Source organism: Xenopus laevis, chromosome 8S (assembly GCF_017654675.1).
Source record: "Xenopus laevis strain J_2021 chromosome 8S, Xenopus_laevis_v10.1, whole genome shotgun sequence".
NCBI lineage: Eukaryota > Metazoa > Chordata > Amphibia > Anura > Pipidae > Xenopus > Xenopus laevis.
Window position 1 is genome coordinate 79467438 of NC_054386.1, and position 16243 is coordinate 79483680.

At 42.3% G+C, this 16243-nt stretch overlaps 1 protein-coding gene and 1 long non-coding RNA gene across 4 annotated transcripts in view; one reads left to right on the forward strand and one right to left on the reverse strand.

The window, feature by feature from the left end:
* mark4.S (MAP/microtubule affinity-regulating kinase 4 S homeolog) overlaps nucleotides 1–6626 on the reverse strand; it is a 32584-nt gene extending 25958 nt beyond the window's left edge. For both annotated transcript variants that reach the window (XM_018233165.2, XM_018233166.2), the window contains exon 1: nucleotides 6113–6626. In XM_018233165.2, coding sequence (XP_018088654.1) covers nucleotides 6113–6154 — 42 coding nt within the window. In that variant the 5' untranslated portion in view covers nucleotides 6155–6626. The remainder of the gene's footprint in view (nucleotides 1–6112) is intronic.
* Nucleotides 6627–6788: 162 nt separating this feature from the next.
* On the forward strand, nucleotides 6789–15457 carry LOC108700200. 2 transcript variants are annotated; one of them, XR_001932963.2, is made up of 3 exons: nucleotides 6789–7113; nucleotides 12517–12706; nucleotides 15195–15457. It is a non-coding gene; the product is annotated as an uncharacterized LOC108700200 (long non-coding RNA). The 2 variants fall into 2 exon arrangements; XR_005963907.1 differs by lacking the exon at nucleotides 6789–7113 and adding an exon at nucleotides 8885–8925.
* Nucleotides 15458–16243: the final 786 nt, after the last annotated feature.

The window sequence follows — 16243 nt, forward strand, 5'->3', positions numbered from 1 at the left end:
TGCACAGATCATTCCTTCTCTATATGTTTGAATGTAAGTGCTTGAGCTGGCTTCTCCATAAACGAAAAAGACGCCAGAGATTATGTTATTGCAGCATATGTGAATTAACCCTGAGAAATGGCAGCTTTAATAATGATTTTTTAATGCAAATGCTCGGAGTAGGGATTTTGTGTGCATATGCTATATCGTGGACTAATTTCCTCTAGTTTCTGCGGAAAAAATGAAAGGGAAAACACTGATGGCTTCTGAAGAAGTGACAATCCCATTGTTGTAGACATTTTAAAGTTACATGTTTATATCAAAACAGGCTTCTTATATTTTCATCTTTTAATTACATTGGAAAGAAGTAGGGATGCACCGAATCCACTATTTTGGATTCGGCCGAACCCCGAATCCTTTCTGAAAGATTCGGCCGAATACCGAACCGAATCCTAATTTGTATATGCAAATTAGGGGTGGGAAGGGGAAAAACATTTTACTTCCTTGTTATGTGTCCAAAAGTCATGCAATTTCCCTCCCCACTCCTAATTTGCATATGCAAATTAGGATTCGGCCAGGCAGAAGGATTCAGCCGAATCCTGCAGAAAAAAGCCGAATTTTAGCCGAATCCTGAACCGAATACTGGATTCGGTGCATCCCTAGAAACAAGCATTGTCGTCATTGTGCATGGACCATTTGTGCAGGTTTATAACATGGTAAATGTGGCAACCATAATTAAATGCCATGGTAATGTTATTATTTTTGATTCCTCTCTGTTTCGAATGGTATCAATATTTGTATACGAGATTATTTTCTAGATTATTTCCTGTATAATCTCGGAATCTAGGTAAGAGTCAGTCCTGGTGCATTTTTTCCACTGGTATAAATATGCTGGCAGAGAAAGGCAATCCACTTCTTTCTACAACTGCACAGACAGGCACAGTATCAGCCTGTCAGCGTACAAACAGGGCGTAGTTCAGCATGAAAATGCATACTTATGCTCATCTACTTCAAAGTTTGCCCTGTGTGTGCAGAAAAACCTGTATCAATTTATTGCAATTACTAATATATTTACCTTATGCCTGTGTAAAAAAAAAATCTGAAAGATAGAGCAAATTCACCAATTTCACTCCATCTTTTTGATGGTAAAAAAAAATTGGGGGTTGGGTGGCATGAAATAAAACATTTGCTTTTAAGATGATTGTAGCTTGTCATTCAATGATTTTCTGGCATAAATAAACATTTTACAACAATTTAATTCCAAATGGAATGCCCGTTTTCTGAATTCCTCCTTGGAGTGGCCGTTTAAGTGGAAAAACACAGAAGTGAAGCCTCCAAAAACACATCCTAATTCAATCAGTAAATAAAATCTCTCGATGCAGGTGCAAACTGTCAGATTTTTTTTAGTACGAGTAGTTGCTGACTTTACTTGCCCAGAACATGCCAGTGGGTGCAAGGTCTACTATGACATATCCACTGTAGAGAAATATTTTAAAGGGATACTGTCATCGGAAAACATGTTTTTTTCAAAACGCATCAGTTAATAGTGCTACTCCAGCAGAATTCTGCACTGAAATCCATTTCTCAAAAGAGCAAACAGATTTTTTTATATTCAATTTTGAAATCTGACATGGGGCTAGACATTTGTCAATTTCCCAGCTGCCCCTGGTCATGTGACTTGTGCCTGCACTTTAGGAGAGAAATGCTTTCTGGCAGGCTGCTGTTTTTCCTTCTCAATGTAACTGAATGTGTCTCAGTGGGACATGGGTTTTTACTATTGAGTGTTGTTCTTAGATCTACCAGGCAGCTGTTATCTTGTGTTAGGGAGCTGCTATCTGGTTACCTTCCCATTGTTCTTTTGTTTGGCTGCTGGGGAGGAAAAGGGAGGGGTGATATCACTCCAACTTGCAGTACAGCAGTAAAGAGTGATTGAAGTTTATCAGAGCACAAGTCACATGACTTGGGGCAGCTGGGAAATTGACAATATGTCTAGCCCCATGTCAGATTTCAAAATTGAATATAAAAAAATCTGTTTGCTCTTTTGAGAAATGGATTTCAGAGCAGAATTCTGCTGGAGCAGCACTATTAAGCGATTCATTTTGAAAAAAATTGTTTTCCCATGACAGTATCTCTTTAATGATCCTTCACCAGGGATACTCACTTTTGCAGGAAATGTACAACCAAGATTTCATGCGAAAAGTGCCCTAATAGTATTATACAGGCAACACTGCAGGCACCAACAAGATGCCTCTGCACCAAATAAACCTGCCATTATCAATAAACGTGTAAACAAGATGTTATGCTCCTGTCACCAGTTTATATAGTATTGGTATAAGATTTGCTCTGCTGTCCAGTGCAAGATGTGGACTTTAATGCTCTGCATGGTCCTGTCATGTAGAAAAAAGTATGTTACCAGCAAAATAACCTCAAATATAAAAATGAAAAGGCAAACCTCTTGATATGACAAAAAAGAAATACAAGTGCAATCAAGTCAGTCGTTGTTAATGTTTCCACTGGCCCAAAAAGCTGTATATAGCTCTGTAGTCTTCCACTGAAAGAGCAATTATACCCCATAAAATATACATAGTATTTGGTTGCATAAATGAATACGGACATTCTTGGGAGGGTTGTTTTTTTAGACTAAACCTGCTACGGTTATGCCATATTTATAGGAAATCACTTTTTGGCAAAACCCGGAAAGTTGCTCACAGCTTCCATATTTGTGTAATCAGGGGGTTTTTAAGGAAAGAATAAAATCATGGTAATGTGTTGCGCTATACTAATTGGTGATATTATTTGGGAAGAAAGGTTCCATCCTTGGCCACAGTTCTGTTATTTATGCAGGCCCAAGTTCAATACCCACATAAGGCACTTGGAACTTATCTAATTTTAACCAGTTTTCTGTGTATCCTGACTGAAATAGGCCCTGCCATTACAAGAACACAGAAGCCCAAACAGCTTCCTACAGGCCCAATAAATACCGATTGTATATTGCAGTTACAGCAGCCCCTCTGGCATTTGCCAGAATCTACAGATTGTTAGTCTGGGCCTGCACACAATGCTGTTTCTCTAATCTGTTTAGCTGCTCCTATCCCCTCCATGCTGTGGGGTCCAAGCATGGGGTCAGCCTGTGTGCAGGCATATGGAGCAGCTTTTGATGCAGAAACATACAAGCATGCATTTTCATTCGGCAGTAGCCAAATAGTGGGTACAGATGGGAGAGAAGTCATAGAGCTTGCCATTGGCATTTTCAGGCAGCAAAGAAACTAATATTGATTCAATCCCCATTAGGAGCAGAAGAAAGCAAAATAGTTACATTTTCAGTAAAAAAAATGGCTCATCAGTCTCTTTAGCAGGCAGGCCCGGACTGGCAATCTGTGGGTTCTGGCAAATGCCAGAGGGGCTGCTGTAAGATGCCATAGAAAGTGACTATTAAGTGGGCTGGTGGGGGATGTTTGGGCCTCTGTGTACTAGGAATGGCAGAGCCTATTAGGAATCCCAGTCCAGTCCTGGCAATGTTGCCCCGTATAGCAATTGCGCTCTCCGCACTAGCAATGCGCCCCCACACCTGGCCCTCAAAACGGGTGCGAGGTGGAGGTGCCATCAGAAAGGCCGCCTCAGGGAGGCAAGGAGCCCTGAAACGCGCCTGTCTGGCATCCCACCAGTTTTCCTTCATGCTTACTTGCAACCCTACCACCTCCACCACTAGCCACCCTTTCCTGTCCCCTTAAGCAGTCACTCACTCCTCACTTCTCTGATGGTGGTCTGCTGTGAACTGCACCCCCCCCACTATTGAGTGCAAGACAGATGCCTAACCTTAGATCCAGGCCTGCCAGGGGCTGCTGGGGCAGCGAGAGCAAAGCTCATTGGCTGCATGATTCATTTAAATGTACAATACATCATTTTAAGCTTTTACCTACAATTAGTAGTACTAGACCTGCAGCAGGTCAAGTACCAGCTGGTACCCTCAAAATATCCTAGAGTTGCTACCGTTAAAATACCAGCCAAGGCTGGTATTACAAATTTACCATCACTGTATTAGCCGGTAAATTTGTAATAACTTTTTTTCTGCCTCAGATCTGCCCCTGGTCTGACCCTCTCAGCTCCCACACTCACCTAATCCAATCCCTGCAATCCCTTCCCGACCAAACTGGCATCTAAACTTTGTGACTCCGCCCCCCGAAACATCAAAACTACGTCCCCGAAACGGCACAAACCCACCTCTCTCTGGTCTGTCCCCACCCTCTACTTCACCGGCTGGTAGGGCCAGAACTAAAAGCTGGCAACCATAGAATATCTGAATATCCTTTATGTCCTGACCCTGCAGGCACCCTTTAGATGCAGGTGGAACTGTAGGCAGCCATTTGGGGGAACAAAAAGTAAAAATCTGCTTTACATATGCAAAACCTCCTGTAGTGTTTTTTTTTAAGTTATTTGTGACGCTTGTGTTGGGGACAGGTTGATTGATGGGGAAAGCTACGTGGGTGCAGGTTGGCATGGCAGTAAGTAGGCGGCCTGCAAAAACAGACCTGCTTACTTACAGTTCACAGATCTACAAAAAGCTAAATTAATCACCAGGGTCAGAACTAGGGGAAGGCAGAAGAGGCATGTGCCAAGGGCGCAAAGCTTGGGAGGTGCCAAACACAAGGGCCGGAACTTGGAGTAGACAGGTACCTAGGGCGCAAAGCTGGGGGGGCATCCAGGCATGTACCATCTCTGTCGCCTACCCCATGTCTGGTCCCCTCTCTCCCCGACTACTGCAGCTATTTCCCAGTGGAATTGTGCTTCTGCGCATGCACACAATGTTTTGCGCATGCGCGAATTGGTGCTCGCATGATCGATTTGTCGCTTGTGCATGCATCTGCCAATTCATGTGTGCGTGACCGGTCAGGTTGCCTAGGGTGCCTGGCTGGTCTGGCCCAGCACTGCCAGGCACGTACCTCATAAGCAGCCTACCCCTAGTCCTTCACTGAAAAAGGTTAAGCAAGGGCTGACACAGGCCCGTCCGCGCACATGCGTAAGGCTGTGCGTATGCCAGGACCCCCATATATCCGTATATAGTTCCTCCCTTCTGTCTATTGCTAAGCTACAACTCCTAGAATCCCAGGTGGAAGGAAGAGATTTCTACATCCACAGAAATCAGAATAAATTACATTACATAGCATTCAACCCAAATGGGCCCATCTAGGTAGACATTACAGACAGAGGGCTACAAAGCTGAAAGGTCCCACCTGCAACCCTCAGGCTGCTGTTCAGCTCCAACACTATTTATCAAGGAAAGCTTTTTAAATAACACATAATTTAAATTTTCAATTTCAGCAGCTGCTATAAATCTAACCACAAGCAGTCACTTATGTGGCTACCCAAGCTGGACCTGATATGGAGGCTAAAAAGTATCACAGGCACTATTCGATATGTATGTTATGATTGATAAATTTGATTTATACTGAGAAATGTATTGGGATAGAAGCAGTACTGCAAATAATGGGGAGACTGAAATATATGCAACTTCATGGGATATACACACCATTAAATGTACCTTCTCCTGATAGAATAAACACAGAGGTACCAGGCTGACATTTGGTGGGTTCCCTTGGTGCAGCAGCCACAGGTAACTATACCCCACACACACACATACACACAGGCAGACTCACACATAGACACAATTACACACACACACAAGCAGGCTCACACATAGACACAATTACACACACATAGATACAATTACAATTACACACATACAAAACCAGGCTGAGGCTATTGAAGATACAATGTAACTAGCAGCAATCTGCAATGCTATCTGGAGAGACACAGAATCAGCACTAAACATCATTATTGAAACCTTGCTCTTGCCCTGTTTGAGGGGAAAACTGGGGGGGTCACAACTCCCCCCCGGCCACCAATTTAAATGAACCCCCAGTGTAGTCCTGTCAGTGCTAGTATATTATCCATCCTCCAATTTCTGCCCTCCAGCTGTTTCTGAATGAACTGCAAATCTCAGTAGCCTCCAAGACCGGATATGTTGGGGGGGGGGTATAGTGCAACAACAGCTGGAGGGCAACATGATGGGCATCCCCATAAGTCTAGGGAACAAGTGAGCCATTTTAGGCCACCCCAGGGCATAAGTGCTCACCGTGTCATTTATCCTCTCGTTGCCAGCGGAAACACGAGACATCTTAAGGCGAGGAGAGACAGCTGCAACCCACCACGGGGTGTGTAGGGGGCACCTTAACTAGACATCATGGTATCTCATAGAGGGCCCTTATGGTTCCAGAATAGCATTCCTGTGTAGCAATTCTGGATTCTTCTTTCTTTCTCTCTCAGCAGGAGGCTCTCCTACACCTCTCATGTCTCCCCATCATTTCCCCACCGGCACCATCTCAATCTCCATGGATGTCTCTTCTTCTCAAGCTGTCGCTCTCAGCTTGCCTTGTCCCTTTATTCCATGGACCTCCCTTCCTCTGTATCTGTGACTATTGCTGTCAATGTTTGCAGCCAGCTGTCACCCCAAGGTATCTCTAGAGCTGGCTGAGGATATTGCTTGATGTCTCTTTAACCTCCTTTACTAGCTGTCTCGATATCTCTCGCCTTTCCTGGCTGTCTCATTGGGATGGGCTCTGCTCTCAGACAGTCTCCCCTCCCCCTACACCAACCCCTTAAAGAGACAAGAGCACACAGCAAATTCAATGAATGGGAGGCGTGAAACAGAGGGAATGGCATAAGCACTGAGAGAGGGGGCATGTCCCCCCCCCCTCCTCCTGGAGTTTTCAGCTCAAATAGAACAAGAGCAAGTGCCCTGGATCACCATAATTATGTTTAAGATCTGTTAGTGCATATTGTGTGTCTCTTCAGATAAGACTGCAAGCTTCTCTGCCAGACTCCTGCCTGATAATTGTTACATTGCATCTTTTCTCTGCCTCAGTCTGATTATGTGATGTGTGTGTGAGACAGTGAGACTGTAATAGAAAAAGCCTCAGTTTGGAGGAGAGGCTAAATATGCTTGAGAGAGAGAGACTGATTGTGAGAGGGCTTGTGTGTGCATTACAGTTCAATGGGGGTGGGTATGGCTCCTGCAGCTGCTGCACCATGGAGACCCACCAAATCCCAGTTTGACTCCTCGTTATTCCATTGAAGGTAAGTTTTATTGTGTTCCATATGCTCTAGATTAGTCTCCACATTGATTGGCAGCCGTCCTTCTCCATTATCCCAATATATGACTGCTTCAAGTCAAATCATTTTAAAATACATGTATATCAGGTGCTGGCATTTTTTTTTAAAATGACGTATTTTAAAAAGCTTTCCTTGCTATGTATTGGATGATTTGGGAATCTCTCTAATGTGTGTCTAGGTGGAACTGTCCGTACACTGAATGCAATATAATTTATTCTGATTTCTGTGGATATAGAGGTCTTTCTTATTTTCACTTGAAATTTTTGGAGTTTTAGTTCAGCAAGAGCCAGAGAGGTGGAACAATATCAATACATTTATTAGGGATGCACCGAATCCACTATTTTGGATACGGCCGAACCGACGAATCCTTGGCGAAGGATTCGGCCAAATAACGAACCGAATCCGAACCCTAATTTGCATATGTAAATTAGTGGTGGGAAGGGGAAAACATTTTTTACTTCCTTATTTTGTGACAAAAAGTCACGTGATTTCCCTCCCCGCCCCTAATTTGCATATGTAAATTATGGTTTGGATTCGGTTCGGCCGGACAGAAGGATTCAGCAGAATCCAAATCCTGCTAAAAAAAAGCCGAATCCTGGCTGAATCCCGAACCGAATCCTGGAATCGTTGTATCCCTAACATTTAGTATTTATGCTAATGTGTGGGCCCTTTAGCTATGCTGGGTAATTTACGAGTACAGCTGAAAATACAAGTCATGTGAATAATCCTGCTCTGGATCTGGAAATTGTAAGTACAATTTAAATGTTTCTAATTTAAAATCTTAAAATGATTTACTGATCATGCAGCCAATGATTTTGTTGATACTGCTACAAAAGCCCCTGTCAGGCTTGGATCTTGGTGGATAGTGGTGGTGATTGGGGGAGGGCAAAACTGGCTTGGCACCAGCCCAGGTACCGGTAATATCATTTTTCCATAGGGGTCCATACCTGCCTTTAAAAATGTACTGATCATGCAGCCAATGGTTTTGCTGCCACTACTCCAACACCCCCTGGCAGGCCTGGAACTAGGGGTAAACACATGCTTAGAATGCAGTTTGGGGGGTGGCTAACTGCAGACGGCCATCAGATAAGAAAGGGACAGTTCTGGGGACAAGGGATGGAAGGCTAGCAGCTGTGATGGAGGTGGGAAGCAACACCGGATTTAGTGGGCTGGTGCCCCGAGGCTGCACAGTCCTGTTGCCCGGCCACGCAGTCGTATCGACCTCCCACATACCCCCCTCTCTGCGAGCTGAGCTCCCCAGTTCACCCTGGAAAGCAGCTGGGCGACATGCCGCCCCTAATGTTTTATGCCTCGCCACAATTCCGGGCCTGGTTGGAAGGAAGAGTGAGTTCAGGGGGGCAGTGGATAGTGGTGGTGATTAGTGGGGTGGGGAGGACAAGATTGGCTTGACACCAGGCCAGGAAATATAGTTTTTCCATAGGGTACCATATCTGCCGTTGAAACTACAGGTACAGTACAGGGCCCCCTTTTTAAGTTGCATTGGAAATACCCTATAAAATCATGCTGTTGAGCAAGTTCACTGTGGAGTGTGGTGTTCATGCTAATGGCCTGTAGATGGCACTGTGCTCATACTTATTCTGTGCATAATTCCTGGTAGCTTAAAAGTGAAAGCTTGCTGTTGTGTAATGCCTGCATGAGTCTGCTAATAAAGCATTGTTATGCTCTACTGATCCTCAGCTACCAAAACATAACAAATGGCGACATGGATGGCTCTTCTACCTCTGCAGCAGCCTGCACCTTTTCTTCCAAACCCTGGTGAGCCTACTATATATTTCACTGCTTGGATCCGTATGTTTCAAAATTACATAATTGCTGCTGACCAAGGGGAGATTTCTGCTGCTAGAAAGCGTGCTTTACTTATTCACTGCCTGGGAGCAGAGGGACAGCGTATATTCTATACATTACCATTAGCTGATGATACTTATGAAACTGCAAATGTGGTTGCTGAAAGATATAAATTCCTCCAAGGTGGACAACGTAATGGCGAATCCACAGAACAGTGTGTAGCAGCTTTGAGAGAACTGGTTGTTACCTGTGATTTTGAGAATCTAACAGAGGAAATGCTAAGAGACTAAATAGTGGAAAAAACAAACTCACCTCTCATTAGAGAGAGACTGCTCCTAGAGCAGGATTTAACCCTTGAAAAGGCTATTACAGTTTCTAGCCAAATTGAAACAGCAGTGGCAGAGGCTAAAACTCTCAGTCAGGGAACTGCTGGGAATGTACAGACTGTGAATTCAGCACGGTGGCCTAATAATGCACAGTCACAGGCAAAATACAGTGCTAAGGAAAGGGATTCACCTACACTGCAAAACCATACAGCAAATACAAATAGTAAATACAATCATATGAATGTCAATTTTTTTTCCTTTTTATATCACATTACCCTAAACTGCTATGTTCACAAAACAGATTAAGCCTTTTGTGAATTTGACATTTTCAACCGCAGTTTAACACCCAATAATATTTTTTTTTTGATTCATTGTACTGAACGTTTGTAAATTCTCCTTGCGTGCGGGTAAATTTTTCTCATGATTAGCTTAACCCAATTGTATAGGTTGTGCTCATGGTAAGATCTTTTGATTGCAAACTCTGCTGTTGCAGGGACCAATTTGGTGAAATAATTTTTTTGTATATGCATCTAAGAACCACCCTCCTAAGCTCCTCATTTAGGCGCAGGTCCTTGGGTGACTAAGTACAAAATATGGTCCCGGCCCTGCAGCAGAGAAGTGAAGATTGTGATATTAGTTGGTTGCAAAATGGGCCCAGTTGTTGTTGTTGCTCAAATCTGTCACTACTTTTTCTGTTGTAGAAAAAAAGGAACTATTGGCCTCTTCCTTTTGCACGATAGGTGTAGCTGTACCATTTTATAAGACACTAAAAAATATTATAATTAGTGTTTATGCACATTGCTGTTCTTCATTCTGCTTAAGAGGATTAAAATAAATAATTGTTGAGATAGACTATAAAATGACATTAAAGGACAGAGGTCTGTGCCTTCAGGCATACAGTCTTATTATAGGTGGAGGCACACAATGATGGTTGTGCAAAAGTAACAGAGGTAATAACTTGTGCATGGTTGTAATAGCGTAAAGATGGAAAGTAGGTAAGGTATCCAAGTAATAAAGATGAGTTATTACAGGTCTGTTTACAGTGCAGCAAAATATCTAAAAGAGACGGAAGTGCACATAGGGCAATACTGTTTTGTGTTGTCTGTAGGGTTGCCACCTTTGCTGGTGGCTAAACCCGAACAAAGGGGGCGGGGCAGATAGCATTGGGGGTGGAGCAGTGATGTTAAGGTTGGCATGATGACATCAGAGATGATGTTGTGGAGTTATGATGTCGGGTAAGGGTTATTACATCACTTATATGCAACTGGATTTCTGTCCAGTTTTTGCAACGTTTTAAATGGGACAGTTTTGAACGGACAGCCATTTGACAAAATGAGACGTCCAGTTGAAACCTACATGGCTGGAAACCCTATCTCTATCTACTCTGCCCCATGAGTAAGCCCAATCGTTTAACTACCGGTATGGTATCTATTATACAGAAATCCTTCATCCAGAAAACTTTGAAATACAGCAATGCTCATTTAGAAAAACTCTCATTTTGATTGATTTGCTTATTTCTGTAATAACAAGAATTGAACTGCACTTGATAATAACTAAGCCATGTCAAGGTGAGTACCTTTGTATTTAATTGGTTTTCATTTATTGGCCAGATTATTGTTCGGGTTTCACATGGCTGAAAACCGAACAGAAGTTGAGAACCGAACAGACCTTAGAAAAACCGAACAGTTCGGGTCAAAACCGAACAGGTGGCAACCCTAGTTGTCTGATGAGGGCAATCCAGCCACAATAGGGTTAAAAGGTGTTCAGAAAAAAAGGTTAATTGGATCCACCCAAGGTGCACACACTAATCAGGCTTCCCTTTTGGGCATGTACTTACAAACAGTCAATGTTCAGCTTGCATGTCATATTTGTTTTGTGTTCTGCAGTTCATTCATTACTCCATACATGAAGCGGAGATAAAAGAGGAAATAGTTTAATTCCATTTAATAAATATTTTAAAAACAGAAGCACATCACATTCCAAGGTAAAGGTCCGGACTTCTCGGAAGGATCTGCTGTGTGATGTGGAAATATGGTGGAGTTCAGGGAGTAGCAATAGGTGCCACACTGTCCTTTCCTACGCGTTTCACAGACTCTCCGGTCCGCTTCCTCAGGGAGGGTTTGTTAACTATGCAGTTGTAATATAATTAAAGGAGAACTAAAGCTTAACCAAAGCAGTAGGGACAAAATGTTGTCCATTACGATTTGAGCGTCTATACCAGCACAAGGCAACCACGACCCTTTAGCAGTGAAGATCTCTGCATCCAAAGATATCCCAGTTGCTCCCATCTTCTTTACTACTGATTCACTGCACATGCTCTGTACTGCTGTCACTTACTGAGCAAGAGATCCATGCACAAGATACTGTGTGTGTATGTGTGTGTGTGTGTGTGTATATATATATATATATATATATATATATATATATATAAATAAATGTCACGATACAAGACTGATTAGTAATTAATTCACATAATTAGTATGTGCCAGCTCTCAAACTAGTGCAATTAGCATGGTAATTTAATATTCCACCCCATAATTGATAGTTTGCGACAACCTCTAAGCTTAGCTGCTCAACAGAGCAAACCGAACATGTGAGAGTCTGTGTCAACAGAATTCAAGATGCCATATTCGTTTTTAGGGTTTAGTTCTCCTTTAAAGTGCTTCTTACAAGTAGAGTTGCCACCCTGCCTAGACGGTAAAACACCTGCCGGGGCCGGTACTACAAATTTACCGGCAATGTACTTGGCCCTCTACTTGAAACGTAGCTTTTCTCCGCCTTCTGGCCATCGCGTGACATCATGGCCGCCCCTTTTGCATCACGACCTGCCCCTTTTGTTCCCGCCCCCACCACCGGCCGGTAAAAATTTTCTGAAAAGGTGGCAACCTTACTTACGAGTAAAAATATTTGATATATAGTAGCACTGTTAGAGTGTGGGGGTCATTATACACCTGCTCAGAGTGTATGCAGAAGATTCTGGCCTTTTATTCGCTGCTGCCTTCTTGTGATGCTGTTCTTGGGAGGTTTATGAAATAGTTACCACTGTAATATATAATTAATGGGATTAACTGGGTGCGACTTCTACTTCTGTAACAACATAAAGCAAAGTGAAAAATTTCAACTCTATTTATAGTCAAAAAAATCAGTCTAGGAATATCAAATTAGAGACAGTCTCGAGTCTTCTGTATTTCATCCCCTGACACCATTTAATGCACTTACTATTCATTTCTTCTAGGGTTCCAGCATACCTTTTGCTTCCCAGATTCCTCCAATGTCTACTGAAGAAGTGCCCAGAGTTACTTGTAAGAGTTATAAAAATCAAACATTAAAATCATATCATATTGTGAAGCTGCACTGAGTGATAAAGCACCAACATGGCAGTTGGAATTGAAGATGTCCGGCCGAGTAACATTTTTTTACTAAAGGTATTGAAACTGGAAATTACAGATGGAACATGTGACACATTTAGCATAACAAATGGCAAACCTGTTATTTATATTTCAAATAATAAGGCAAATTATTCAATTTTAAAAGGTTAAATATATCCAAGGTTTTAGATGCCTAAGTCCTGTTTAGATATTCCTGCAAATCAGCCTCTACTTTTGTCAATTAACATTCGCCCCAATGACGCTGATAAATTCTTGGGGAAAGCAAAGCTGCATTTTGGGTAAAATCATGGTAAATCGTGTATGAATTTTTCATTTTGATTAGAGCGCTGCTTTGTAAATGAGCCCTTATATTTTAAAGTACAAGTCATTTCAGCAGACATAAATAGATAAAAAGTTGTGAGGATTACATTACTTTTAATCATCAGGGATTACATTTTTTATTAGACTTTAAGGAGGAAGATTTCAAAAGTGACCTAATATTAAAGGGTACAACCTAACTTTTCCAGGCATTTACATATTCCTCTTCCCACACCTTTTTTTTTTTTTTTACTTAATGGCAGTACATTCTGTCACCTCCTGAGCTGTTATAGAATTAATGAGATATTAAAAGGCTTAACAACATGACTTAGGCAAGGCCATTAAATAGGAATCATAGGATCACAGCACAAGTAAAAGAACATCTTTCAGGTCACAGTTGCTTATCTGTGCATTAAACTAGAGACCTTTGTTGGATTTATTAGCGGGATCCACACACAACCCAGAGCTACAAACTGGACCATGAAACACACTTTTTTGCCCACTTGGACCTAAAAATTCTACTACAATCAAAACTGGGCAGAATAAAGGCAGAAAAGAAAAAGAGGAAAGTGTTTTACCAGATTTAACCCATAATATTCTACTTTAACGGTGCTGCTCCAGCAGACTTTTGCACTTAAAATACGTTTTTCAAATGAGCACACTGATTTTTTTTTTTTTATATTTAATTTTGAAATCTGACATAGGGCTAGACATATTGTCGGTTTCCCAGGCGCCTCCAGTCATGTGGCATCAGCAGAACAATGGGAAGGTAACCAGATAACCACTCCCTGGTAGATATAAGAACAACACTCTAGTAAAAATCAATGTCACACTACAACTCCTTCAGTTACATTGAGTAGTAGAAACAACAGTCTGGCAGAAAGCAGTTCCATCCTGAAGAGCTGGCTCTTTCTGAAAGCACATGGCCAGGCAAAATGACCTGAGATGGCTGCATAAAAAAAACACTTGTTGGGTTAGGAATGACATTTTACATGGTAGAGTGAATTATTTTCGGTATAAACCGTTTAATTTAGAAATAAAAACACCATAAAAATGACAGAAATCCCAGTTTGGGCCTCATTTAGCCCTACACACGTGGGCCTCCTATTGTCAAGCCACTAATGCTGCCCTGAACTTTGCAGTGTCCAGCTGGTTTAGCTTTAGTCGAACCAATTACCTGTAGGCTCGCCTGTTGACTTATTCCTGAGTAGTCTGAATAGGGATTCCACATAGCTAGTTAAAATTATGCTTGGGAAAGAAGTTGAGAAAAAAATATACAATGCATTTCTGTCATTGTAGCACACTATTTCCTCAACAATGAATAGAATAAATAATGTACATCACTGCTTAACAGACTGGTTTTTCAGTAAGCGATATAGATAATCCGTGTTATATTTATCTCTCTCTGATTTTACTCGTTAGCACAGGTTACTCCTGTTCACTTGTATTTCCAAACCTGGGTAAATTGAGGCAAGCTGTAATCACTCTTAATTACCTCTGGTGTCTGTAGGGGTAGGACTACACAGGCATTTTCTGTGCTTTCCGACACGCTGCGAAAAAACGTGGGCATTAAGTCGGATGCGACGGAAGTAAGTTAAGATATACAAATGTCGGATGGTGTCGCAGCATTGATCTGACGCGACTCGATTGTCGTATGCAGACGCTGCACGCTGCGTCTGCATCCGACAGTCATGTTGTGTTGGATCAACGCTGCGACTTCTTCCCACATCTCCATTGCTTACCTTATATCTGTCTCATCCGACGTGACGCCTGCATTTTTTCTCAGCGCGTTGGATGGTGTGGAAATCGTCCGTGAAGTCCTTTCCGATCCCAAACACTAATCCTTTAACACCCGTTGTCAACAATAATTTAGGGGTGAATTAATGCACAGCCCTTCTTCTTTATATTTTATTCTATTTTCTTTTAATATTTATTTTTCTGTGCACTGCTGGGTCTGGCCAGACACACCTGCTAGAAGAAGACAGGTAAGACGCATGAGTGCTCCTGGATGTGTGCAGATCTAGTGATGTCACTGAATGCACCAAACCTGGCCAGCGTTTTCATGGTTTAGTTGTAGGGGAAACCTTTTTTTCTTTTAGGAGAATAGGAATGGAAACAGTGTGTAATGTTTAGTAGAAAAGAATCTGCAGGTACTTTTCATTTAAGTTACTTTTGTCCTTGCACAGTGAATTGTGTATTCTGTTATTCATGTGTTCTTTCTTTTCAGTGGCAGCAGCTTTCTTCATAAAAGAGCATTGTGTTAGAGGATTCAGAGCCCTTAGAAAGGAGAGATTTGCCTCTCTATTAACCGTTGGTATATTACAGACACAGCTATTCTAAACAACTTTCCAAGCTGTCTTCATCTTTTATTTTTATGTTTTTCTGAATTATGAGCCTTTCCATTCTGCCTCTTTTTAACTACCAATGGAAATGTTACCTGATTGTCTGGGTCACTGACCCTGGAGACAAATAAATGTGATGGTGACAGGCTCCCATTTGTTGTTCTTATTTTTTTTATTGTTCATCTTTCTATTCAGGTACTATATTCATCTTCCATTTACACCAGTGCCTAGTTGTTAGGGTAGTTCAGCCATAGCAAACAGTTAAACCCCTGTTGAGCTGAAGGACAAAAAATAAGCCAAGTTGTCTTAAACACCATTGTGTTACTGGCAGGTAGGAGCCTATGTGCTGGATGACATGGTGTGTACATGTTAGACGTAGAGATGTCGCGAACTGTTCGCCGGCGAACTTGTTCGCGCGAACATCGGGTGTTCGCGCTCGCCGGAAGTTCGCGAACATCGCGCGACGTTCGCCATTTTGGGTTCGCCATTGTTGGCGCTTTTTTTTGCCCTCTCACCCCAGACCAGCAGGTACATGGCAGCCAATCAGGAAGCTCTCCCCTGGACCACTCCCCTTCCCTATAAAAACCGAAGCCCTGCAGCGTTTTTTCACTCTGCCTGTGTGTGCTGAAGAGATAGTGTAGGGAGAGAGCTGCTGCCTGTTAGTGATTTCAGGGACAGTTGAAAGTTTGCTGGCTAGTAATCGTTTTGATACTGCTCTGTTATTGGAGGGACAGAAGTCTGCAGGGGTTTGAGGGACATTTTAGCTTAGGTAGCTTTGCTGGCTAGTAATATACCTTCTACTGCAGTGCTCTGTATGTAGCTGCAGTGGGCAGCTGTCCTGCTTCTGATCTCATCTGCTGACTGCTGCAATAACAGTAGTCCTTGTAAGGACTGCTTTTATTTATTTTTTTGTTGTTTTACTACTACTACTACT